General features: G+C 41.4%; 1 protein-coding gene across 3 annotated transcripts; it reads left to right on the top strand.

Moving 5' to 3' along the window:
• Nucleotides 1–9: 9 nt before the first annotated feature.
• Nucleotides 10–27,958, top strand: TESPA1 (thymocyte expressed, positive selection associated 1). 3 transcript variants are annotated; one of them, XM_059403335.1, is made up of 10 exons: nt 10–210; nt 3,901–3,981; nt 9,183–9,397; nt 10,347–10,389; nt 15,089–15,138; nt 15,758–15,811; nt 16,576–16,612; nt 16,886–16,984; nt 18,722–18,930; nt 20,565–27,958. In XM_059403335.1, the coding sequence occupies exons 3-10, from the start codon at nt 9,235–9,237 to the stop codon at nt 21,512–21,514; spliced, it is 1,605 nt and encodes a 534-aa protein (XP_059259318.1). In that variant the 5' UTR covers nt 10–210; nt 3,901–3,981; nt 9,183–9,234; the 3' UTR covers nt 21,515–27,958. The 3 variants fall into 3 exon arrangements, with proteins under 3 accessions (XP_059259318.1, XP_059259317.1, XP_059259319.1); XM_059403334.1 differs by having other exon boundaries at nt 3,815–3,981; XM_059403336.1 differs by lacking the exon at nt 3,901–3,981.
• The last annotated feature ends 38 nt before the right edge of the window (nt 27,959–27,996 follow it).

Raw genomic sequence — 27,996 nt, 5'->3', positions numbered from 1 at the left:
CTATGCATGTGTGTGTGTGAGTGTGTGTGTTCTCATTTCCGCTTCCCCTTTCTGAGCTGGCAACAGAAATTTAATGAGGACAGAGAGAAAGGTACAACATGCAATATGATACTCTGTCACTGTCCTCACTCAGATCCCCATACCTGGGAAGGGCTTCGCCCGGCTTCACTAACCGCTCTGCCTCAAACTTTGCTCCCTACCTGCGGACAGGTGAGTATAATTTCCACCTCAGTTTTAAGATTATACTGATATGGGATGGTGCTGGGAGAGAGGAGAGAAATCAGGTTGCCAAGAAAAGGGAAAAATCAAGAGAAAATCTTCCACATCCCTGACTTCAGTCTTAAAAAATTCATCACTGTGTCTCTCAGAGCAAAAAGGACCCTTTACTTTTTTTTTTTTTCCTCCTGCCTACTACAGGAAAGGTACTCTATATAGGGTCACAAAACATGGGTTCTTTTGATGGTCTGAATTACTATTTTAAATTACTATTTAAAAGTTTCACTTTTCTTGTGTAGGACGTTCCTCTGTGTGTCTTGCTATATACTCCCTTGTCCTGTAATTTCAAACTGATTCTAACTTTGAAAGTTTTTCTCAAGGAGTAAAGTTCCTCACTTCACTGCAGGTCCCATTCTAGTGCTCGTAACTGTGAACTAGTGGGAATACCTCTCCTAAATCAGTGCTGCTTTGTATCTACTCTCCTCTGAAGCTGCAGAAGAAAGCTGACAAGGAGATAAGCTACAGAAAGATATGTTGGGAGTAGATATGAGGGAAAAGTCATGCAATTGGACAGTGCCAGACCAATTTAACTGGAAGGCTCAAGAGGGACAAGCACATGTGGGGATTGTTTCTCAGGCTGTACATCTCAGAGATGGATATAGGGATACATTGATCACTTCATGACTTACATCATCTCAGGTGGGGAAGGATCCATGTTCCTGCAACATCCTTTGTCATAGTGGCAGCCGGGCTGAGAATGTCACCACCTACGTGACTTTTGGGGAAAGTAGAAAAATGGAAAGATCTTCCACACTGGGGTTTTCCCAGGCCCCTGCTGTGCAACTGAGCTTTCCATTGGGTGGAGAAGAGGCAGGTCCCCGACACAGAACAGCAACAAGATAAAAGAGCCCCCCAGAAATGGTTTGATAAAGATCATGAGGATTTATAAATACCAGTGACTCTGTCTATTACAAATGGCTGCCTGTCTAGGCAAGGGGACTTCTTAAACAGTATGTGGCAGGTGCTGAGGTTAGCAGATTGGAGGTTGGAGGCCTTCAGGTTGTGTGCCCAAGCTGCAGGTTAACAGTTCTTAAGCTTGAGGGATTGGAGCTGAAAATCTGGTATGAGTCTCCTATAACAGGAAGCATTACTAGGAGGAGAGTAGGCCGGGTTTATCATGTATCTCTACTAGATTAGTATCAGAGAGAACAAGCAGAAGATAGAACAAGAGGGATAGAAAGAGATCTAATAAATGATTTCTTATTCACGGGCACCCCAGGGAGTTTAGAAACTCTTTATAGCCCTACTGATAGCTATTCCCCATAACTCCCCTGGTCCCTGAAAGGGAGATGGAACCCTGCAATTAAGCATTACATAGTGGCCCTGGGAGTCAACACAGTCATTTTTAGTTCAGGGTTTCTAATAGAGAATGACTCGTATTCTAATAGAGAATGGAGAGGAAGTCTTGTCCTAGTTTAAATCATGACTCATGGGTCCACCCTGGGCTACAGTAAGGGGAAAAGATCCAACAGTGATTGTCACTTGATAATTGGCAACTATTCTGCTTTCCACCTAAAGGACAAAAGTTAAATGGGTATCCCAGTACCCATGGTACTTTTTACCCTCCCCATACCCAATCCCAATACAAAAAGGCCTAAACACAGATTCTGAGAAGAAGGGGTGTAGATCATTGTGAAAGAAAAAGAGAGGAGAATTAAAATGAGCACATGAGAGAAAGAGCTGCATTCCCATAGAAACAGGAACAAAGAATTGAAGACATGGAATCAAAGAACTAACAAATCCACTCATCCTCACTCCTGTCTCCAGACCAAGCCATCTGCAAACCAGGACAGGTAAACAGAGGTTTCTTCATCTTGCTGTCTTTGCAGCCCATCCAGGTGAAAAAAATTAGTGTCTCACAGCACTGAGAGCACAGGATTACTCTTTTCCAAATATATAACTTTAATGTTTCCCTGGTACTTTATGAGCCTTCCATAAAGCTCATTCACACTCTGAAGCTGGACATAGGGAAGGAAAGGAAGGAGAGAGAAATAGGTTTTAGATGGTCACTTTTCAGTATTTATTCAGCTGAAATTATTTATGTGAGAAAGACAGTAAGAGAGGAGGGTAAAATAGTTATATTCATTCACTGAAATTTTTCTTTATATTATTTATCAAATAACATCTCCCTTTTTCCCTGAAATAGACTGAACTGCTGCTTTAGATCATAGGAGTCTCAGAATGCTCAGATGCTATATTCAGGGGAGTTTTTGTTCTGAAGATCTTCCCAACTGCAGTGACATGGAAGAGAACTAGAAATTAGGAATATATTTCCTATCTATGCAGGAATGTGAGACATACTGCAGGTTGGGGGTGTGTGTCAAATGGGGTGCTGTCACCCTGGCCTGAGATGGAGGTTGTCCTTATCTACAGCAAAATGGCTGTCCTGGGATTTCCCAGCCCTTTGCAAGGGTGGGGATATGTGCATATCTTGGCTGTAAATATGGATAAGATGCAGAAGTTCTTGTGGGCCCCATCATGGAAACTCTGTTTCCTTCTTATCTACTCCCACACTTGTTTTCACTCTCAGTCCCAGTTTACAGGCCCTGTTTGGGCATAGGCACAATATGGAAAGAAGAGAAGAGAAGTCTTTCTAATACGTGTTCCTGGGAGGAGGCCCAGCTAGAGTGGACACCAGAGTGGCACAAGGAAGGTGGTGTTATGTAAAGGAAAAAGCATAGACCTCGGGCTCAGATCTTGCGAGTTACAGTCCCATTTATAACCTTAATATTTATGTGATTTCGGGTAAGCCTCCCCTTCTCTCTCTCTCTCTCTCTCTCTTTTCTCACTTTCTCTCTCCCAACCCTTTCTCTTTTTCAAAATGACTGACCAGGATTAGATAGATGATCTCTCAGATCCCTTTGGGCATGGAGTAAGAAGGAACGAACTACTTACTGTTTATGTTTTCTTTCTGCTCCGCAGCCATCTGGATTTGATACCCACTGTTGTATGCCACTGCTCACTCCTTCTTCTTTCTTATTCCTGAAAGTGTTCTGACTTTGGTGAATGGTTTAGACTGAGGGAAGATTAATAATAATAATTGTTATTGTTTAATCAGCACTTCCTTTATATATCAGGTGCCTAACCTCCATTACCTGATATTAGCCCCCGGTAGCCCAACAAGTTGTGTGTTACCTGTTTTATATACAAAGAAACTTAGATTTAGAAGGGACAGATGATTTTAGCAAGGACACACATACAGTAAGTAGATAGAACTGTGATTTTAAACTGTGATTTTTAACTCTGATCCCAAGTCCCTTGCTCTTTCTTTACAGGCCCTCTCTTTTCCTTCCCAAGAGTTGGCCATCTTCACTGGGCCCCTTAAAAATATCCCCATGAGACACCTGTAAGCAGAGCTGATATTTGGCAGGTACAAATTGGTAGACCCATAATGATTGTTAAAATATTTCCATGCCAATTTATGATAAATATCAATTGCCCCAAGTCCAGTGACTTCCCATGACCAACTTGACTCTCCCAGCTCTCCCCACAAGATTCCCCAGACCAGTGCCAGAAACTCAATGCCGTATACTTGCAGAACCCAGCTACGGGGCTGTGACTGGTGTCAACTCTGATTGGCCTGTGTTACTCTATAACCACCCTTAAATGTTCTGAATGGCACAGCAATCCGAAAGCAATGTGGAATCCCAGGCAGACTTTTTCCTCTCAACTGGAACTTTGTTGGACCTGCTGCTGAACTGACAGGTGAGCCTGACAAAAGCAGAATTGCTTCGTAATCTAGTCGGGAGTTAGGAAGGAAAACTATGCTAATAACCAAAAAAGGCAACATTTCCTTCACTAAGATTGACACAAAGCCAAGCATGAATTAATTTCGGTTTTTGCTGTCTCTTCTATATGAGGCTATGAAGTTTCCGTAGAGAGTTTCCGTAGCATGTGAAATGCAGAATTCACTGAAATAGTTTCTTTCTTTTATCCCAAATTACGTGTACCATTGATATTTGGGTACAGATATTAGTTTATTTTCTTATTCTATAATTAATGGAAAGACCATATAACTAGAATCAGACCAACCTGAGTTTAATTCTCAACATTATAAGATCCTAATTATATGACCTTGGATAAGTCACATATGTCTCTGAGCGTCACATAACAATTGTTAGCTCAAAGGTGATTATCAGGATTAAGTGATATAGTTTACAAGAAGGTTTTATGGATACATATAAGGTACTCTGTATATCCCAGTAATTTTAGGACCTATCATTTTGGCACATGTTACTATATGGCGAATCTCTGACTACATCCCTTAGAACACAGACTGAATGTATATGGTATATGCAATGCATAATAATGACAGACCCATAAAGGTTTCCTCCTGCTACTACACTTGCTACTTCTGCTGACGATTTTTGTTAGAGGATACTCTTTTCAAAGCTCTTAACTCCTGAATCTTCTTTTTTTTAATTTTTTTAACATCTTAATTTTATTTTATTTTTTTTCAGTGTTCCAAGATTCATTGTTTATGCACCACACGCAGTGCTCCATGCAATATGTGCCCTCTTCGTTTGTCTAACTTCTATCCTGTCAACTGAAAAACTTTGCTTTGAGCAATAACATCCTCAAAACAAAAAGAATTCCCTCCTGCTCTATTTGTTATAGTCAGATTCCAGAACATTGGCCAGACTGTGGAGAAATATGAAGGGAGCAAGCCTCTAAAGAGATGTAGAAGAGAGGAAAGGACAAGGGGCTGAAAATGAGAGCAAAAGGGAAAATATGGCTTTTAAAGAGTGACTCAGGCAAATAGCAATAGAACCAGTGTGGAATTTTGGGGGTTGAGGAGCACACAGTTAGTAGGAACATCAGAGAAAAAATACCAGCAGGCTAGGACTTCCTTCCTCACAGGAGTTAGATTAAATATAATACCAAATACAAATAGATTAAATACAATAAACCAGTATCACGAAAATGGTCCTCAGATTCCACAGGGAATGTTTGACCTAGAAGTGGAAACTTAGAATGGAAACTTCTAGGAAAATATTTTTTAAATAAAGAAGAACTTGATAGTTTAAGCTTTATAAAATTCAATGTGGCCCCTGTGTCCCATCAATAAAAGATCAGCATGACTATGCCCCAAGCCTCTCTGCTCTTCACCACAAGGTATAAAATTACATATACATTAGGATTAGTGACCTATGGAGAGTCAGGAGCCCCTGTCCCATGGCATGTACTAATGAGGTTAGTTATTCAGCATCGGTATGATTCTTGCTCCTCTGTAGGTAGAGCATTTGCTGAGCCTCTCCTGCAATAGGTACCCTGCTGGATCCTGAGATGGGGCTTGGGGGAAGGGTTACAAAGAAGGGGGCATGATGACAAGACGGGTGACCTCTTCTCTCTTGCAGCATAAGGTGTGGGCATATGTGTTATTTGCTAGAGGTGGGGAAGAGAAGAGATGACAGATAGGTTTTCAAAGTACAGATAGAATTTGTGTGGTGGGGGGAGCAATGAAACCTTCTTTAGCATCAGCTAAAGAAAAAGTAGCAAAAATGTTCAAACTGTTCTGGAGCTCAGTGAGCAATGCCTAATGGAATTACACTCCTTTGGGCCCCTTTTGGGCTTCCCCAGTTCAAGACTCACTGCTTTCCTGAGTCCGTGGAAGTTGGGAGTGCAGGCACGTCATAAATCAGTGTCACCAGGGAAGGGAATCTGTCAAATGGGAAGTAACACCAGAGGCCACAGGACCATTTCCTAACGCTTCTGGGGAAAACCATGCAAAAGCATTTTCTTTTACAGGTATTATCCATACAGATATTTCAAACTCAACTAGAATAAATTCAAATGCATTGGTATTGAAAGCAGATTTGTATATTGACTCCCACCAATTCATTTTCAAGAGGATGAAACTGCTGTCCGAGGAGGAAACCTAACTGACTTGTCAGGAGTCAATGAGCTGGACCAAAAAGTTGAAAGAATGCCCATGTCTACCCTGATTCCTAGTCACTACTCTTTTCATGGCTCCCAACTCTCTTATACATCTAGGTGTATGTATTTGTATGACTTGTCTTGAAGGAACTATGTCCAGGCCCTTCTCTCTATTACAAAACTGCCATCTGCAAGCATCCAGCCTGCAATTCTTTCTAATGCTGTCACTGCTGATGTGCTTGTCTGATATCATTTGCTACTTCCTCCACATTCCCACAAAGAATACCCAGTTTCTTATCTCTCAGAAACACAGCTTCCTCCTATGATCTCTAACTACAGTTCTATCCCTCCCTCCCTCATAATATCACTGTGTTCATCTTGTTCCCATATAACATGTCTCTGCAGCAGATATTGGGGGGAAATGAACGTGTTCAATTCCCTGGGTCCATGTCCAGTCTGCCACAGCCGAGATTAGCTTAGATGTGCCTTGCATCTTTTCTTTCAGGCTTGAAACCATGTTGCTTTCCCAAGGGAAAAAATTATTCCATTCTCACCCACATTGCTCAGAAAATGCCTGTCATTCTCAGTGGGCGGTAGAGTCCTTAACTCATCCAGGCTTTTTGTTGCCATAACCATAATAGTCATTTATTTATAAACCCTTCTTTGGAATTCTTCAGCATCGAGGATTCTGTTCCATAGGCTGTAGAAGCCAGGTCTGACTTCATGAAGAAGGTTCACTAAGAACTGGGCTTTGCAAGGGCAGCGCATCAAAGGCCGAGGGACAGGAAGATAGAGAGGGAAAAGAACATGAGAAGAACATAAGGTTTAAAATGAGATAAGCATTTTCAGGGGGCAAAAGAGAAATTAGCCTATATGTGTCCGATGTATTTTCAAAGATGTGAGATGAATGTAGAATAAATTCGTATCACAGAGGATGTCGAAACCCAAGCACAGGTCTCTATTTACCATCTCAACTAGCAAGATTCTAGCACTGCACTAAGCGGTATGGGGGCTCAGCTATAAAATGGCACATCCAGAAGTTTACAGTACCAGAAGCATCAAATTTTAGGGCAGAATGTCCCAGTTGAGAAACTGAGACCAGAGAAAGGGATCGAATTTTCCAAGGTTATACCACTAGCAAGTGGCAGAGTGAAGTGCGGGAGTCACATCTTCCTTCTTTCCTCCTTTCTTTCTTTCCTTCCTTCCCCTTTCCTTCCTTTCTTCCTTCATTCCCTCCTTTCTTCTTCCCTCCTTTCTCCCTGCCCTCCTGTCTTCCTTTCAAATTCCCCTCATTACCAAAAAATTCTTCTTTGTGAGCTGAAGAATTCTAAGAATCCTTGTGATTTAAATGAGGTCCATTTACTCTGGGAATTAGAGTCAGTAGTCAAGTCAGCCTTTGACATTTTCTCCTCTGGACCAACTGACATCAACCTATTCAATATTTTGAAGGTGCAGAACAAGGTAAATAAACCCTGATCAAGGCATTTAGATTTCCTAAGTTCTTCTAGCTTCATCCTTTCTTTTATCACCCCACAAGAGCTATGACTAAAGGACAAGTTTTCTCTGTGCCTCCTCTTTGTGGTTTCCCTGCCTCACAAGCTGAATTTACTCATTTAATTGCTGTTCAAAGGTCCAGGCAGTGGACAAAGAGCCAGGTACTCAGGGTTAACAACATCTCAGGTTAACTGTCTCTTGTTGGAAAATACTAGGGAATGGGCAGGACCGAAGTGAAAGAATTTAGGTCTAACCACAGTAACTATGCATCATCATTCTTCTCTGGGTATGTTTTGTCTGTAGCAAACAGAGGCATCCAAAACAATTTTATTGCCGTAGGAAGGCACTTTCGGTTCAGGATGGTCTTTCCAAAAATGGCTATGTTAGGGCCTCCATGGTTGCATGCCTCCCTAATGAATTTGTATTGAAGTCTTTGAAGAATAGGAGTCTCTGGAAACCTGAACTCATATTTTTTCCTCCTGCTTTTCCTTACTCCAACAATTAAGAGCATAGCTATGAGGATGGAGCTGTGGAAAGCAGCTCCAGAGAGCAGAGGGATGAGTCGTGAAGAGCCCTGGTCAGGCTTTTCTGTGTCCAGTGGGTTGAGTGTGGCAGGCGGAGGAGAGGCAGGAGGATTGAGCTTCCACTGATTTATGTGCATTAGCCTCTAGGCTTTTTAAGCTTTATTCATTCGGGCAAGATTCTTCTCCTCTTTCTTCCTCTTTCAATAAGTGGCTTGTGTCATCGGAACATATCTTTTGGAAGACACAGAGATGTTGAGCAGGCAGTGTTAAATGAAATATAAATGTATAAATGAACTGAGGAGTTAACTGCTAGCTGTGGAGAAGCCCACGTTGACAAATTAGAAAAGAATGACTCTGCAGGTCGTGACTGCTCATTGTACAAGGCAACATCTCTGCCTGTTTGTTTGTGTTATGGGATTTTTTTTTTCCCAAGAGAAATCTTATGTGGACCCCCAATATGTAAAAGAGCGGGGGAAACAAACAAACAACAGACTCAGAATGATTCTAGTTGGAGTGACATCCTGGCTGTGGCACCTTGGAAATTTTGTCTGATGTTTGAGATCTGGAAATTCTTCAATTATCTTTATAAAGACCAAATAGAGTGGACTTTATCAATTGTCAATTTAAAGATATTCTAATTTTAGTGGAAGAGTGGAAGAGTCTGAGAGACAACATTCTTAAGGATTGAAGAAAACTGTTTTCTAAGACAGTATGCCGGCCATCGTGAGAAGTAGCAATTCTTTAAGTTAGAAGAACTTTTTCAGTGTCCCTTAAGTCATAAGATGTTTGAAGTTCCAAAATTTGTTGATTTGAAATACTTTCCCTGGTATATGTCAGAGCGTTTGTGGGGGACGTGTGTGGGGCGAAGACAGAGGAAGGGCTGGACAACTCCCCCCATCCTTTTTGAAAGGGCAGAGGGGTCATGCTCCTCTGTGCATTGCTGGGAAGATGTGGGGGCAGCCCTGGAGTAGTTTCTGAACAGAACATGAGAGAGTTATCACTGTATTTCAGCTCTCCAAGCAGCATTCCTGGGGCAGGAGGCCCTAAAGTCTGAGCCAGGGCCATGGAGGGCTCTGTGCTGAGCCCTACATCCTGGGAGAAACGGCGGGCCTGGCTCCAGCAGAGCCGCCACTGGCAGACCCAGGTCCTGGAGGAGGAGGCCACAGCTGCCCTGCAAGATGTCTCAGATCCAGAACCTTCCAGCCTGGACGATGTTTTCCAGGAAGGTAAGAGGCAGTTAGACAATAGAAAGACTTGCCCATGGTCTCGTGCCAGGGGAAACATGCGAGCAGGCACAGGTCTGCAGAGTGTCCTCTGCAGGGGGTCCCTTGATGAGGCTGGGTCTTCAAGGAGACTCATTTTGATGGGTTTAATGCATTTAAAGGAAGAGTAAAGAAATGCAAAATATATAATTTGGGGAGAGAAAGATAGGCATAAAGTAAAGAAAAATAAAACACATTTTTGCATCATCCCCAGAAGCTCTCTGTAAGGGCCTGAGGTCAGGTTCTCCTGAATGCCTTGGGGTATTTTTATTTTGTCTGGGAAACAAAATGACACTCAGTTTGGATGCCTGGATTCTGGTTACCACTCTGCTGTGAGCAAGTTGTGTGACTTTTGGCAAGTCACTTACATCACAAAGACATATTTGTCTGATGGAAGTGGTGGTACCTGAAGTCTGAGTAGGACTTTTCTTTTCCTCCAAGCCTCTCAGAGCTTCTTTGAGGTTCAAATTAGACTACAAACATTAACGTTCAAAACAAAAACAAAAAAACCCTCATATAAATAAACCCATCTGGCAAAAAACAAAAGCACAAACACAAGTTTGTGATATTTTTGTTGTTGTTGCTTTTTTCCCTATTATTTATTTTTTATTTTACTTTAAGAAGAAGGATCCACCCTGTTCCCAAACCCTGGAGAGAAGGGAGCCGTGGGCCTGTCATCCTGGGCATTTTCCAGGTTCTAGGAGGAAGGAGGCGGGAGGCAGAGAGAGAGAAGAAGCACCCACTATTTTTATACATGGATGTATTCCTGTCATATCTTAAAGAAAAGTTTTATGGGGGAGAAGAGTCTTGTGACGTGGCTCACAAAGGATACACTTGCAGAAGGAGATGGGTTGCAGGGAGGAAGTCTGACCTCCCTCAGCTCTCATGGTGATCTGACCTCTGATATTTCCAGGAAATCCAATCAACAAGATTGAAGACTGGTTGCAGGATTGCGGGTAAGTCCTGGGAGACCCTGGCAGTAAATGCGGCGCAGGTGTGGAGATGCTTGCTGGTACCGACTCTTCGGAGCTAGGAGATGGGAAACGGGTTTGATTTGGGCCTAAAGATCAGGAGTGAGGTTGAAATGCTGGAGGGGTGGGGGAGTGGACTGTACAGGTCTGGGTCAATGTTACCAGTAACTGGGCCTGGGCTGTACATGAAGTTAACTCCGAGCTGAGACGAAGTTAGGGTGGAGGTCTGGAAATCCAGGCTGGAAGTGGTCTAAGTCCAGAATGATGGAAATGTCTGGGGACTGTCTGGGCTGAGTGGTAGATCCCCTATTCCATCGCTTCTCCCTCAGACTGGAGTCTTACACCGTGTTACAAAAGAGGAGTTAGAAACCTCGTTGTTCTTATGAGCACAGGAATTCATCACTGTGTTTATTTCTACTACAGAACACAGGACGATGGGCTAAGGGTTTATCCTGGTTATTCAAAGTGGTGAAGAACAGGAGCAGGTACTTCAAGACAAAATGCAGTGTCTCCCTCCTCAGAAACACTAAAATATGAGGACCCACACCCCATCAGTACCATTTTAGGCTCAGTCTACCCAGACAGATATAAGTCTGATCATCTATGTGATAATTCTGAGAATTTATAACTCCTGCCTGCTCCTTCTTTCCCCTCCAGGAATGTTTCAGACTTTCTATAGCCCTTTAATCTGAACTCATCCATTAACACATAAATAAACCCATCCTTGCTTATTTGGTAGGAAATAAATAGTACCAAATTATCTAAGGTTGTTCATTTCAACTCTGCCCCAGAAAGTAATGCCCGAAAGGATTTATTCTGTGTTTTTGTGGGTTTGCAAAACAGACTGCCCTTATTGTCCTGACCTGGCTCACAATTCATTGCCTTCACAGTCTGTGAAGGGTCCTCAAAGCTCAGGAAGTGAAGGGATGGTAAAAACAGGAATGTTTGCACATTCTAGTGTGTCACAACTGTCCTAGGATTTGGAATGCCTTACCTGGTATCTACAGGAGAACCAGTCAACTCAGCTAATGTCTTTATGTCATTAATTACTCCTGAGTCAGTTTACATCACTAATGACAGAGCATTTGATGATGTCTAATTGTCTAAATGGCTTAGAAGGGGACCAAGGAGTTTAAAATATGCTCCTTGACTTCAAACATACTACATTCTAGCTGAAAAGAATAAATTCACAGGAATACAAGATTCTACACTCCAGAGATTACCCTTCCCCACTTATATTCCACAGAAATAATCCCTAAACCAAAACATGTACTGAAAAAGTGGTCTGGTGAATCAAAAGGCTCAGAGTTGAGCCTACACTCCTGCAAACTATCTGTGTGAACACCTGTCAGAAAACAACCAAACTCCTAGCTCAGACGCCTCACCTATAAGGTGGAGATTTAGAAGAATAATGTCTCAAAGTTTCTTGTGAGATTTAAATGTGATAATATATGCTTATAAAAAATAAAAAATTAATTCAAAAAAAAAATATGTGCACAAGTGTTCCCTGCCCTGTAGTAAAATGTGAGCGGTGAGATTTATAAAGAAGAGACTTTCTGCTACTTTAAAACAGCTCTGTCTATAGACTTAACATCTATCTGTCTAAATCTCATTATTTCTCAGAAAAGTATGTCCAGAAATGATACACACCAACTCTAGGACAGTGGTTACCTCTGGGAAGGAAAAAAGTAGGAAGGTATGGGAGTAAAATGAAACTTTAGTTATATTTTAATATTATATTTATATTTTTTAACGGAGATCAGAAATGAAAATGACAAAACGTTTACCTGTGTGAAAACAAGGTGGCAAATGCAAGGGTGTCTGTCACATTTTCTTTCCCTTTCTATGTGTTGAAAAAATGTCAATATTTACACTTTGAAAAGCCTACAGGAAAGTCTCTTAACACATATTTGTCTCTGCAGGGGGGATTTAGGTTCATAAAATATTTCCAATTTTCTCTATTTTCTAACCTTCTCTAATATATATGTAATATTTCTTAGTTATGTAATATTTCTTAATATATATGTAATATTCTTAGCCCTTAGAAAAATTAAGGGCTGATGATGGTTGACGATAGCGACAAAACACTGGATTGTGATAATAGATGATGAAGAAGAGGGGGAAATGGCATTGCAGATATGCCATTCTGCGTCACACAGTGTTCAGCTCTTAGGCTGTTGAGACCACAGAAGAAGGAAGGTGAACAAGGAACCTACATTCACTGGACATCTGTTTGCTCTGTTAACAGGTGCCTGCAAGGCGTTTTTCAAATTTTACTTAAAGACTGTATAGTTTCTGTTTTCTTTCCAATGTCAAACAGACATCCTCTGATAGGAAGACAGTTTTGTTTTCTGACAAGCTCTCCAAGAAAGTCTACCAACTTCCTGAGTGATTGAAATATACTTGACTACAATATTATATTAGTTTCAGTTGTACAATATAGTGATTCAACAACTGTATATGTCATGAAATGCTCACCAAGATGGCTGTAGTCACTGTCACCATACAAAATTTTTATAATATTATTGACTATATGCCTGATGCTGTACTTTTCATCTCCATGACTTACATATTTTATAACTGGAAGTTAGTACCTCTTTCAATATGCAGTGTTTCTGTCTGTTTCTTTTATTCAGCATGATGTTTGTGGTGCTCGTCTATGTTTCTGCATGCAGCAACGGGTCATTCTTTTTTATTGTTGTGAAGCAGTAAAATGTATATTTATCATACAATTTTTCCATTTCACAATACAGATTTGGTGTCTCCCAACTCTGGGTTATAATGAATATTATTTCTTTTGGTGAACAGACATAGGTATTTCTATTGAGAGTAAACAGTGGAATACTAGTGTGTTTCAGTTGTAGTTATAATAACAGTCAGTTTTGGCACTTGCATTAATGTGTAGCTGCAGCCCAAGCATTAAATACAAGAGTAAATCTCAGTATTCTAGTAGTTGACTATATAAGTTATGGGGTTTTGGGAATAATATTAAAATAATTTATACTGATATTTGTAATGATATATAGACTAACATTTATGTTTGTGATATGATCTTAAAATACATTTTTATATAATTATCTGTTAGGAAAAGAAGCACATATATGTTGTTCTAGTTATATTATTAGAACTACTCATTCTTTTTTTAAGATTTTATTTACTTATTTATTTGACAAAGAAAGACACAGGGAGAGAGGGAGCACAAATGAGAAGGGGTAGTGAGAGAGGGAGATGCAGGCTTCCTGCTGAGCAGAGAGCCTGATGTGGGGCTCAATCCCAGGACCCTGGAATCATGACCCAAGCCAAAGGCAGACACCCAGCAACTGAGCCATTCAGGTGCCCCTAGAGTTACTCACTCCTAATTAGCTCGGATATTGTTACACATTTTATTTTTTTTTAAGATTTTATTTATTTATTTGACAGAGATCACAAGTAGGCAGAGAGGCAGGCGGGGGTGGCGGGGGGGGGAACAGGCTCCCTGCCAAGCAGAGACCTCAATGCGGGGCTCAATTCCAGGACCCTGGGATCATAACCTGAGCCAAAGGCAGAGGTTTTAACCCACTGAGCTACCCAGATGCCCCTTGTTATACATTTTATAATGTACCTTGATGTACAGTTTTTTTTTAATGAAGACATAAAAATTCAGATTTTGGAAAATGTAGTTGATTTTTCACTATTGAAAGGAAAGCGTCTATAAAAGATGTCTATACATGCAATGATTTATTTTGTAAAAAACACAGCTTGATCTACAGATATTCAATTAGTAAAACCATTGCTATTATTAAACATTTCATTGAGTGATTATATACTGAGATTACATCCAAAGCATCATGTGCAACTTCCCTTTTAAAAACTTTCAGGACTTTTCAGTCCTTGAAGCAGACTTAGATAATGACCACAGATAGGCATCCAAATCCCCCTGTTGGGTATTTGAGAACGCAACAGCAGCTAGGAAGCAAGAATACAAGCCAGGCACTGTGGTCCCAGTTCACCACTTTTCATAGACTGCTTCACTCATCTGCTTTATACACAGAATTCTTCCTTGTCTGTAAAACTGAGTTGTTTCTCGCCACCATGTATGCTGATTTCTGTCTGTTCCTCTTGTGGAGATGGTAGAAGTTTGATAAGACCCTATCTTAAAATGTAAAATTAAAATCTGTAACCAAGATGCAGTTTCTGCTGCTTCCTGAGAGATATGATCATCAGCAAGAACCTGGCTCAGAGAAAAGGAAGAAGGTGTGGGGAGCTAAGCTGACCTCCCAGAAGTTGAAAAATATCAGTATTTGTATGTGTGATGGCTCCCAACCCTCTGCTTTTTTTAAATGTATCTCTCTGGTTTTGCTTCTATATTCAGTCTTTCCTATTTTACCAAGCATGTGCAGACTTGTTGCTCACCATGCTGACTGTGGACAGTGCAGTCGGTGCAATGGCAGCCCACTGTACAGCACGTACACACATACACAAAGACAGTACGGTGCGGCACAAAATCCAATGCTCTCCAGTCCCACTTCCCCTGGCCACTTTGGAGAACTTGTCAAGGAACTACTCTTAGTTTGCTTCAACCTAAAAGCAATTAAATACTGCTTGATCTCATTAGGAAATTATGAGAACTAATGGGACACATTTGAGGAAAAGTTCCTTAGAAAATGTATGATTTCAACCTATAAGATTGTTCTTTGGTTCTCAGATACTCTGAAGAAGGGTTTTTTGAGGAAACAGGACAGTCAAGCTACAATGGTGAGTACAGGCTCTGTTCTTTCTCCTGTTGTTCTTCTACCAGGATAGGGACATGGCTGTGTGTGTGTGTGTGTGTTTATGCACATGCACTTACATATGCAGGCATAAGAATGCAGGCTGTGCTTTAATTGCCTGTCTATTGGTAGTCACAAGGCAATCCAGGAAATCCAAATGAGGGAGTAAATGTTGGCTCAGAGCTGACAGGCTAACTAGCACTAAAGATTATCTGCCGTCAGTGGTTGCTCAGCTAACAACCACTGCTATGGGAAAAGAGTTTTGTAAGATGTGTGTGAGTACATGCTCCCATGTGTTCACTATCTGACAGAGGATTGTATACATGACTATCTGATATAGGGGACAGGTTAATTACAGGTGATTGTTTATGTCTTTCTTTTTTGTTGTTTATGTCTTTCTAAATCAAAATATGAATGTGACTTCTGAGGTAGTGTATGTAGAGCTGGGGGAAATTTTGCAAATGTGATGTATGACATGATTACGTGGTTACAGATGTTCATATGTACATGTGTGTGTATAGTGTGTGTGGTGTGTGTATGTGTGTGTGTGTGTGTGTGTGTGTGTGCACAAGCCTATTTTCTCTGACTTTTGCCTTATTTAACAGGGTGTCTCAGCCACGGAACCAGCTTTGAAGATGACTTGACCCTAGGAGCAGAGGGTAAGTGGCACAGCGCTTTGATGTTGGAATCAAGGAAGGGGATATATAAGAGACGAATTCAGGGTAGAAGGAATAGGGGAATCGCTGTAGAAAGAAACAACCTATTCCCTGGGGTCTTACCTGTGGGGAAAGAGCAGTCTCATTATGAACTAATATTAAAACTCATAAAGCTTCATGTGCCCAGAAATGCTTCTTCACCAGCCTGCCATGACATCTACCAGTCCATCATTAGGGCTTTCATCTGTCCCCTGGGAGGACAACATATAAAATCACCATAACATTGGCTGCCCAGACATCTTTAAAACTGTTGTCTGTATAGGAAACCCAAAGCAGCCTGAACAGTGGGTATAAGTAGGAGAACACACTGAAGGAGAAAAGAACTTGAATAATGGATGGAGATGTGGCAACCTACCAGTGTCTCCTGAGACCTGTGGAGACTCGTGATGTGAGGCAGGAACACTAGCCTGAAGGGCTGAATGATGTTCTCTTCCTCAGAACAGAGAAACTCTTGCCTCAACACCAGTCATGGTATATAATTCAGAGGCTCTGGACCACTTCCTCCCTCCCATATCTGCCCCCCCCTTCCTGGTCTATGTTTGATGAACTTTAGATACCCCACAAAGAGCAGAGTTCATGGGGTTCAGCTAGCCTGTAGTAGTGGCAGAGGGGAGTGAAGGGGACTGAGTGTTAATTACAGAGAGGCAGCTTAGGTGATTTTCATTTTCCTTTCTAACTTTCTCTTTGCCTTTCTGTTCCTTGTCCAGCCACACTATTGGCCACTGAAGGCAGGGTCTTCTCCAGGTAAGTGTTAAGTTCCCCCAGACTGAATGATGTCTTCTTCAGGAGCTACTGAACTGGTATAGATGGCAGAGACAAAGAGATGAAAAATAAAGAGCCCAAGAGTCACAAGAGAGAGTGAGATTTTCCAACCAGGAATGAGGCCCTAGACTGAGATTTCCCAGTAGACGATAGAAGGTACCCAGCAGGGAGTAAATATGCCCAGCAGAACATGTCTTGGATCCAGGGTGCAGACTGCTTACAAGCTTATAGTGACATCAACTCTGATCCCTGCAGGAGCTTCCTGGACCCAGTACGGCCCTGCCAACTCCTTGATCTTGGCTGCAGCTTGGCCTCCAGCAGCATGACGGGTGGCACCAACAAGACTAGTTCAAGGTAGGTATTGGGTCTGGCAGGGATGTAAGGGTGGAAAGAGGAGAGGCCCAAGAGAATGGAACCAAGAACCTTGTCAATTTTTTCTGGGATATCTTACTGGAGGTTTTATGCACTCACATACTTGAAAAATATGGCCATATTTACTTCAAGAACACTGAGGTATGTGGAGGAATCTACTGCTCAGAGCTGGATGCTCTGTAAAATAAAGGTGACCTTGTACCACAGGAGGTGTAGCATGGGAGTCATCACAGTCCCTGGACTTATAGTAAGTGCTCAATCAACAATTAATGAAGGTATTGATTGGTTGGTTGATTGAATGAAACAATAAAATATTAATTCACTCGGGCAATCTCATATCCCCCAATGCAGGCCAGGCATAACTACGTGGAATTAGAAAAGACAAAGCCAAGTGCTTACCCCTAGAAGCTCAACAATCAAAAAGAGTGAACAAAGGCACACACAAAGAACTTTTAAAAAGATAGAAAGTGATGAAAACTAATGTGTTATAATAAAAAGTATTTGGAATTTGGTGTCACAGTTTGAATCTGAGAGCCGGTCCTCGGACTTATTAGCCATGGAAGTGATTTGTCTTTACTGAGCTACAGCCCTGGCCAGACCCCACTTCAATTATGTCAGAATCTCTGGAGATAAGACCCTGATATCTGCACATTTTTATCAAAGTACACTTGACATACAAAGTTATATTCATTTCAGGTGTACAACATAGTGATTCGACAATTGTATACATTATGCTGTGCTCACCACGGTAAAGGTAGTCACCATCTGTCATATACCATGTTATTATGGTATTACTGACTATATGTCTTATCCTTGTCATCCCGATGACTTATGTCTATAGAATCGGTAGTTACTGAGCTCTCGTGTCACCCAGCTTGGTGGCAAACAGATTTGGATGTAGGTACATGTGAGTGCCGTTCCAAGAGATAGAGAACTTGATCTTCTGTAATGCAGGGCTTCTGTCCTGAAAATAGTGCTACGAAAGGGTCTACCTCTCAAAATCACGTTTTGAATATACCTGCATTCGTTAATTTTTACCCCAGGGTAACAATAGAGTTTTGTGTTTCTTACATACTTCTTGCTTTGCTGTCCCACACAGCCATGAGGTGAAGCTGGGGAGCAAGTTGCAAAGCTCTAGGCAAAAGCCAGCCAAACCATAATGTGTGCAGGTGGGAAAGGATTGATTAATAACATAACCACAAGATTTCTTGAACTCTAGTATGTTTTTGATTTTTCAAATCCTTCTCATAGCACATTTTCATTCATCTATCATGGTGTTTAAAGTACTGCAATGGGGGTGCCTGAGTGGCTCAGTTGGTTAATCGTCTGCCTCTGGCTCAGGCCAGAGTCCTTGGATCAAGCCCCATGACCCACTCCCTGCTCACCAGGGTATTTGCTTCTCGCTCTCCCACTACCTCTCCCCCCGCTTGTGCTCTCACTTGCTCTGTCTCTCTCCCTCCCTCAAATAAATAAATAAAGTCTTTTAAAAAATCAATTACTGTGATAGAATCTAATCCAATTTTTAAACCAAGGCTGGATTGTAGTTCCATGTTTCATACAGAAAATGTATGTTCGCAGAAGTGAAAGTTTTTCTCAAAGTCAGGAGGGAAGGTAGAGAAATGATCGGAAAGGTAACTCAGCTCCTAACACATTTATTCAATACTCTGGATGACTGTGTAACTCAAAGTTGCCCGTATTTACCAAACTCCCTCTTTTCAGCGTCTCTGAGATCCTGGACAAGGTGCAAGAAGATGCAGAGGATGTCCTCTTCAGTCTGGGCTTTGCCCAAGAGGACCACAAGGAAACTTCGCGGATTCCTGCCCGATTTTTCACCACCCCCTCTCAGGCCAGAGGCATTGATTTCCAGCTTTTCCTGAAGGCCCAGGTGCAGAGGATAGAGATGGAGGACCCTTGCCTCATGCTGGCCAGTGAGTGTTCCCATGGATCTGCTCTACTTCTCTGCCATTCACAAAAGCGATCAGTGGCTCCAGATCCTGCTTTCTCTCAGTCAGCTTCACTCCACCCTTTGTCTTCTGTGTCTATTTCTCGGCCTCCTTTTCAGTGAAGATGGAGAACTTTGATGTCTGCTTATTCCTCTTAAAGAAATAGTCATCAAGGGACCTCGTATCACTACTGCTTTCTTAGGCTTTCTCTCCTTCAGTTGAATCAAATGAAAACAGTGTCTTTAAGTCTTATTCTAGTTTTTATTTCTCAGTTGCAACAGTAGAATGTTCCCTTTTTACAGCCACTGTATTAAAATCATTTCCTTTTAGAGCAATAATCTCAAAGTTCTCAAAGGTAGATATGTTAAATTGTCCAGGGACTTTATAAAACATTCAAATTCATGGGCTTTTTTTTTCCATAAAGGGAAAGGCTCAGGAGTATTTATTTTAAACAAGCACATGGGATTCTTATGTATAATCTTTAGAACACATCCAGGGAAACAATTATTTAAGTTGTTCTGGTTTCATATTAAGGAAAGATATGAGAGAGTTTCTCTACCTGGATGAGGCATAAAAGACTCTATTTGATTATATATATTAGAATATGTTTCAAATTATATTCTGCTATACCCCCAATATGATTGTATTATTTCAGTATTGTTTCAGATTCTTTGCATCAGATTCAACTTAAAATAAGCTTGGTAAAACCATGCTCCTGAGCTCTACCTGTTGAAACAAAGATTTTGAGTTAGAGTATTTTCACAACCTTAGATGATTCTTATGCACACTATTAGAATATAATTGATTGAATTTATTTTATGTACTATGCACATAATTAAGTGTTAAATTCTGGAAAAATGGACTAGGCAAGAGGTACACAATTCTTAAGCCTTTTGGAAGCCTACAGTTTAAGAGATATATGGCTTATCACAGTGTTTTCCAAACATGGATGTCCACATGAATTACCAAAAGGTATTGTTAAAATGCTTGAGATAGAGTCTGAGATTCTACATTTATAACGAGTTCCCAACTAGTGCCAATGCTTCTGGATTATGACCACACTTTGTGAAGAAACGTCTAACAGAATGATAAAGTCATAAGTGTGAGCCCCACGTTGGGCATGATGTTTACTTTTTTAAAAATGATATCAAAAGTTCTGTACCCTAGTCTATTGGCTAGTAATTGTCATTATTCCAATCTGTTTATGCTCTGAAGCATTCTAGAACCCTGAAGTTTTGTTATTGTCTAAGAAATAAGATTGGTTTTGTCCTTTATTTTGGTCATGTTTGTCATCTAAAGCAAACAGTAATTGAAGCCATTGTTTAGAACATACTGACAGCAGAAAGGATATGTGAAATCAGGATATAGAAAACTTCCCCATCCCATATAAAATTAATTTTTGGACTGAAGGAAAATATCTATTCAGATGGGGAGTCAAGAAGTCAAGAAAGTCAACAAAGGGGATCCTGAGTATGAGAAATCTAAATGGGAAAAACGCTGGTGGGGAAAATGGCATCTTCCTTCTGAATTTTGAGCCTTAAGAAGGCTTTGAAGGAAGAGAAACAAGAGATAATTTGCTGATGACCCCCAGATTCACCATCTTCAACCCTTGTGTCCAGGCAGGTTTAAGCAGGTGCAAACACTGGCTGTCACTGCTGATGCCTTCTTCTGTCTCTACTCCTATGTGTCTAAGACACCTGTCCAAAAGTTTACACCATCCCACATGTTCTGGAATTACAATCCAACTGATGTGCCATCCATCAGGATTCTGGCTCCAGAACCTGAACCTCAGTCACCCAGAGACCGCCTCCGGAAAGCCATCTCCAAGATGTGCCTGTATACAAGCCCCCGAGATCGGCTGTCACCACCCCATAATATCCCCAAAAGGAACAGTCTGGACCAAGTGGTGTGGGAAGTAATGGACAGAGTGAAAGGAGAGAAGATGGTCTTCCAGCAAGACCCTGGATTTGAGCCAGGCTCAGAGGAAGATCCTATGCCACTCATCAGGGATACAAAGCTACCCACTTTTTCTGGACTCTGTACTCTTTGCACCAGAGAAGAAACACAGCAGGGAATGTCTGCAATGCAAGCACCATCACAAATTCTGCATCCTAAACCAGAGGCAACCCGTTGCATGCATTCTCTGCCCTTACAGCAGAGAACAGACCCTGCACAGGTAAAAAGAGAACCATGGGGTCTACAGGCCACCAATAAGGAAGCCAAGGATGAGACTTTCTGGAGAAGAAAGAGCAAAGCAAAAAAGAGCTTGTTTCAGAAGAATCCCATGAGCAGGAGAGTTAAGTCATTGGACCTGTCCATCATGCAGCAGAGCCGAGAGCAACCAGCATGGCACCAGTCTCTGACCCAGCAGCTACAGGACACTTGTGACTTGGAGGAGACAAGTGAGTTGGGGGCAAGAGAGAGGCTGGCAGATAAATGTTCTGGATTCTTGCCTTTCAGTAAAGGGAATCCAGACTCCCTGTCCTCACCAGATATACCAACTCTTGAATTACATTCCAAAAACTTTGGGAACCAGTTAATAGAGAAGAAGAAAGATAAATGGGCTTGATTTCTTAAGATCATCCAGGTTTTCAAAGCTTTCCTAATTCCTCATCTGATCTGATCTTCACTAAAGTTCCTCATCAAGCACACCTGGCTCTATCATTTGTGGGATCTGCACCAGAATACACATAGATGCTGGTTATACACTAAGCTAAACACTAGTAAATAAAATGTGCTCTCTTCTACCTTAATAAATTTGTAACCATAAAGACCTGGAGGTCCAGGTTCAAAGTTAATATTCTCAGATTCTTAGGACTTCTGTGCTAGAACATGGCAGTGTGGGCAGAGCCACTCCCCAGCTCTGGCTCTGGCCTATCCCCTTCTCTTCCCATGCCCAGATCTATCCTAGACCTTAAGGGATTTCACACATAGATGTGTGAGCACCTGGCCTACAGATCCAAAACCATGTAACCTCTACCCACACAAATAGCCATCTGTTGGTCATCACTTGTTCCTGGGGGTGCATACACTAGTAGAGAGGGTGACCCCTTTTGACTGGCAAAACCAGTGCAATTCCCTGGAGCAGAGTTGGGGGCATCTGAACAGTATATCCCGGTATCCTATGGAACCAGAGCATGTTCTAGAAGGGGCAGTGCAGGATGAGATGAATACATCCTGTTGGTCCACCAACTCTTCATCCTGTGGACTCTCAAAAACTCAAGACTCCTCTTGTCTGGCACTCTAGACAGTACCGCCATCAAGTGATGACCTCTCTTGGGAAAGCCCTCAGATCCTTGCCACAAGAGAAGCTGTGATGATTTGCAATATTGTTTGCATATGTGTCACCTGTCATTGGACACAGAGCTGCATCTCAACTCCTGCCTTCCTCACTACTGCATTCCTGCAACAAGAGAAGAAGCCAAGTCTCTCAAGTATACTCAGCCTCTTTCCCCTATGGCCACCTGCCATCTGACACCTCTCCCCACTGGTTCTTAGTTCTGCTGGGATCTTGGTTACAGGTGCAAAGCCACAGTGAGGAAGAAGAGAGATGCTAGCCCAATGGTCCCAGACACCCCCCACCCCACCCTGTACCAGGCTTTTGCTGGCAAAGACTAAAGAAGTATTTCTCTTTCCCTCCCACCCTCCCTCAGGCAGTGATTCTCAAGCCTGGCTACATGTTCCTAATTGTCCAGGAAGATTTTTTTTTTTAATACCCACAAGGAAGGGTCCCACAACCTGTAATTCCAATTTCATTGATATGGCATGGAAATCAGTGTCTGATTTCTTTTTTGTTTTTAAGCGCCTCACGTGATTCTATTATGGCTGGTTAGATACTTCTCTAGATCAGTGGTTCTCAGACTTTAGCCTCACTTAGAGGGCTTGTTAAAATGCAGCTGTCTGAGCCCCAAGTCCCAGAGTTTCTGATTGAGAAGTTTTAGACAGGGCCAAAAATTTGAATTTCTAATCAGTTCCCAGGTGATGCTGATGCTGTTGGTCTGGCAACCACTGTCTGAGAACTATTCTAGTGTTCTAGAAATGTATAACCTTAATATTCAAACTGTAGTCTGCCGGCCAGCAGTATTAGCATCATTTGGGATTCTGTGAAATGTGGATGCTCGGACCCCACTCCAGATTTAAGGTATCACAATTTTAATCAAGATCTTAAAGTGATTTGTTTGCACATTGAAGTTTGAAAAGTGCACTGCTATAGTTTTTTAGCAGGCGAGAACCAATCATAAAACACTCCATCCCAGCTCCTGCTCATTACTACATTCTAATCAGCCCACATCACCAAATGGGGAAGACTCCAGGTATCTCACAGCCATGCTCCCTTAAGCTCTGAATTCCTTCCTACAGTGAGGGTCTGAGATCCATAGCTCTCCTTCCCTGACAAGGCAATCTCACATAGGTGGTTATGGCAGCTAAAATGTCTTCCCTTTCAGTATGAGTTTTGAAGATTAACAATATCAGAGATATCCCTTATAACTTTGAATGCTTTGGCAAAAAAAAAAAAAAAATCTGTTATTTAAACCAAGGATAAATGAGGCACCTACTCCCTAGTACCAGAGAGAAGATGGCATCAGGAATTAAGTAAGTAAATGATTTTTCTAAGGTAGTAGAAATTGATATCCTTCTTGAATCAAATCAATGAGTCTTGCTTAGAGTTCTCTCCATTTCGAATCCCTTAATTTACTGCACCTCCTGGCCCAATAGTTATTTTTGGTCAATACCCTAAATTTGCAGTGTTACTTGTCCAGAATCACAAAGACCTTTATACTTCTAACTCTTTTAATTTTCATTCTCTGGGAATTTAGGGCCATAGTCACTCTCCTTTATCTCTTACTCATTACTTTCTTCCCCAGGTATATAAATTATATGTATACAGTAATTAATCACAAAAGAAGTAAATATCAGAAGGCAGCAACACATCATATACAGCTGGGAAAGTTTAGGCTATGACGTCAAATGACCAACCCTATATAATTCTCCATGATCTTGCAAAAATCACTTGACTTTAATTTTATCTTACGTAATAGGAGAATAATTATATACATATATATGTATAAAACTATATATATGTATGTGTGTGTATACATATATATGAACTAGGCATTTATGTAGAGATTCAATATATTACAGGGAGGGTGTGAAGGAAATAACATAGCTACTGCTGATTTTAGAAAAGGTAATCATGGGCATAAAATATTTAGATCAGTGATTCTCAATCCTATAAGATTTTTTAATTGCTATTTTCAATAGACTTAAATGCAAATCTCTGAGGTTTGGATTTGGGCATCATCGTTTCTTCTTCTCTTAAAACTTTCCTACTGCTGCATAGCAAACCACCCAAAATGTAATGGTTTAAAGAAAAAGTTATTTATTTTTTGTCACTATTTTGTGGGTTTACCAGACGGTTCTTCTGCTCTTCTAACCTGTGTTCTCTTATGCAGCTGTTTTTGGCTATTTGGCTGGCCTCTACCAAAAGGTCAAAATGGGTTCCCTCCCACTTCTAGAACGTTGGTGTTGACCGGCAGGGGGCGATCTCTCCGTGTGCCGTGTCATTCCTTGGCAGTCTGGCTTGTTTCAAGCGGATGCTCGGCAAAAACAGAAATTGCAATGCTTCCTTTTAGGGATGTGTTGCAAGTTTCACAATGTTCCCCCTACCACATTACTGGTTAAATCAAGTCACAAGGCCAACCGAGATTCAAAGAAAAGGAAAATAGACTACGTTTTAACAGGAGTGGCAAAATCACAATGCAAAAAGCCATGTGGAATGGGAGGGTTGTTGTGCCATCTTATAAATGTCCATCACATTGGCTCCAGTGCACCATGAGGGTGAAGAATAACTGCTTTAGGGACACATGGGTGGCTCAGGTGGTTAAGCATCTGCTTTTGGCTCAGATCATGATCCAGAGTACCCGGGATCAAGCCCCCATGTCATGCTCCCTGCTCAGTGGGGAGTCTGCTTCTCCATCTCCCTCTGACCCTCCCCCTGCTCTTCTCTCTCATTCTCTCTGCTTTAATCATTCTCTCTGTTTTAATACCCTCATATATTAAAGACGCACTGAGGGTAAGCTTTCTTGCTACAGCTCATTCAGACTCAGCCACAGTGTACAAACTTGAAAAGGAAACTAACCAGTAGACTTATCAAATTAAAATAGAAAATGTGGAGTATATGCTCCACTGCTAGGTTACTTTGCCAATAACCTAATTTACTCTAAAATGCAAAGCTTTGCTCAGATGTTATTTGTCCAGCAGATGTCAGCCTCGCACAAGAAAATGCCAAGATGTCCAGTAGAGCAGGCTGGGTGCCGGACCTATCAGGTCCTTTCTGGGCAATATCCAGGACACCAGTTCCTCTCACACAGCTGCCCCACCTTTGGCCAACTGCCAATGTACAGAAAGATTGAAACTGAATTGCCAAGGAGAAAATATTGCTAGGAGCTATATATTTCAGATAAGGAACTAGATTCCATTTTCCTCCAGGGTTATGGGATCTCATCACAGCACAAGAGATTGTGGTTAGAAATACTGTATCTCGTTTATTCTAAGTTACACATTTTCCCACATTTTAATATCTCTGTGATATAATGAGTCTTAACAATTATTATGTCAGCCAAGGTCTCTTTTTTTACCTCCATAGTTAAATATTAAATAATTGAGTCTTGCAAAAATGGTTTATCAGATTCAATAAAACACTGTAACTTTAGAAATTAAATGTACTTATTCTCTCAGGTAAATGAGAAAATTATTTTGCAGATTTCCCTTCTATGATTCCCTAGAAGACTAAGGGATTGCTTCTTCACTGACACAGTCTTTGGCTGAGACAGGGGGTCACAGAGGTTTCCAAATCCTTCAGATATTCCATACATTTGTTTAATTATCTTTTCTCAAAGCTATTAATTATCTCTCTCAATCCACTCCTCTATCATCCTTTAAGAGATCACAAGAAGGGGGGAATACCTATGAAAACACCTCAGGACTACCAAGATGAAAGGCTATGTGATAAATAGGGAAGGGGGAAATTTACCTACTACTATCAAAGGCCAAGTGAGCTGGGGCAGTTCCTCTGATGGGATGAGAAGCAAGTCCTCTCTGCCTCCTCTAGGGTCTGATCTCCTGGGGATTAATGATCTTCCAGAAGCTCTGTAGCAAGCAGAGCTTACACATGTTACCTACAACTTGTCACCAGGTGTGAGCATGGGTGGGAAGGAGTAGCAGACCCCAGACAGCCATGGGGTCCAGATTTATAGTCTTCATGTTGCACAAAGACACTCAAAGAGACAAAGGGGATCAAAATTCAGCTCTGCTAATCTCAAGGGTCTTCATCTTCTAAGAGGGAGTTCCTTTTGTTTTGTTTTGTTTTTTCTAGCTCATCTACTTAAGGTGAGTGCCTTTCTGCAATTAAAACAAGGCCACCTTCTGTTAAAAGTGGATCTCATCTCCAGCTGTCAGTTTTTATCCCTTCCACTCTCTCATTTAGTCTCTGCTAGAGAAGAAGTCCTAATCTTCCCCCCAGATCCTAGGAAAGGATGACCCACATCGTTCCTCATAGTTTACACTGTATTCATAAATATCAGATGCACAGCCCTTTCTCTTAGTGCCCCGCTGCTGAAATGTAAGCTGTTTGACCTTTATCAAGTTTATAAGAAGCAGGCCTAATGTTTTATTTTTTGTTACTGTTTGTTTCCTTTGCCAGATCTGAGGTATCAGACTAATATATATAATCTATTTGCAAAGTGATCATATCTAGAGATGGGAGTTGCATTTTCTAGGCAGCTCTGCTGGGGGCAGTGGGAGGAAACAGACAGGATTAGGCAGGGAGGCCAGTGCAGAACATAGGATAAAGAAGAAAACTAGTCCTAGATGGTCCCAAATGGCAGGTAATTCAAAGCCATCAGTTGGGACTTAGTGGAACCTATATGAACCAGGTAGCTATAGACTTGCTCTTTGCTGTAAGATTTACCCATGTGACAATATTAACCACAAATATTTCTATATAGTGCTTACTTTAAGTCAGGCACAAGTCTTAGCACTATATGGAAATTAAATCATTTAATCCAATGATATAACTTTTTTATTGTTCTCCATTTTATAGATGATCACACTGGACACAGTTAATTTTATACCAAAATAAATTCCGAAGAGAGACTATCAGATAGAAGGTTTAGGGAGAGATGGGGGAAGGGAGAGGGGAAGGCAAGAGGATATCATGAGAATGTGACAATTATTTTTCTCCCTCACTTGAAATTCTTACCAAGTTATTTTGCATCTATTGGGGAAATATAATTAAACACAAAATCTTCTGGGGCACCTGGGTGGTTCAGTTGATTAAGCATCTGACTCTTGTTCTCGGCTCAGGTCTCAATTTAGGGTCATGAGTTCAAGCCCTGCTCTGGGCTCCATGCTGAGTGTGGAGCCTACTTTAAAAAAAAAAAAAAAATCTAAAAACAAAATATTCTGCCATTGCGGAAAACCTCTCCAGAAAACTATAAGAAGGGCGCCGGGGTGGCTCAGTGGGTTAAAGCCTCTGCCTTCGGCTCAGGTCATGATCTCAGGGTCCTGGGATAGAGGCCTGGATCAGGCTCTCTGCTCAGCAGGGAACCTGCTTCCTCCTCTCTCTCTCTCTGCCTGCCTCTCTGCCTACTTGTGATTTCTGTCTGTCAAATAAATAAATAAAAATCTTTATTAAAAAAAAAGAAAAAGAAAAGTATAAGAAAAAGAAAAGGGTTTTTGTTTTTTAATATGATGTGTGTCAGAGGTCACCCACTAAAGAGACAGAAGGAAATCCCACCCTTTTCTGTAAGCAGGCAGATAAAACCCCTTAGATGCACAAAATGACTGATCCTCACGGAAGAGAAACTGCAGGACCATTGTCACACAGTTCTTTCTAAATGCAACCTGGAATTGGGATAGCCAACTGTGTTAGCTAATTGCCTTTATCCAAAGGAATAATAAGACTTCTCATATCTTCATGACAGAGGTGGATTTGCCATGTGAGCCAGGCACCTAAATTAGACTCCTACCCTTTCATGGGGAGTGAGAGAT

The sequence above is a fragment of the Mustela nigripes genome, chromosome 6 (genome assembly GCF_022355385.1).
Source record: "Mustela nigripes isolate SB6536 chromosome 6, MUSNIG.SB6536, whole genome shotgun sequence".
NCBI lineage: Eukaryota > Metazoa > Chordata > Mammalia > Carnivora > Mustelidae > Mustela > Mustela nigripes.
Note: the sequence above shows the minus strand (reverse complement) of the source record. Positions and strands in the feature narration are given on the sequence as shown.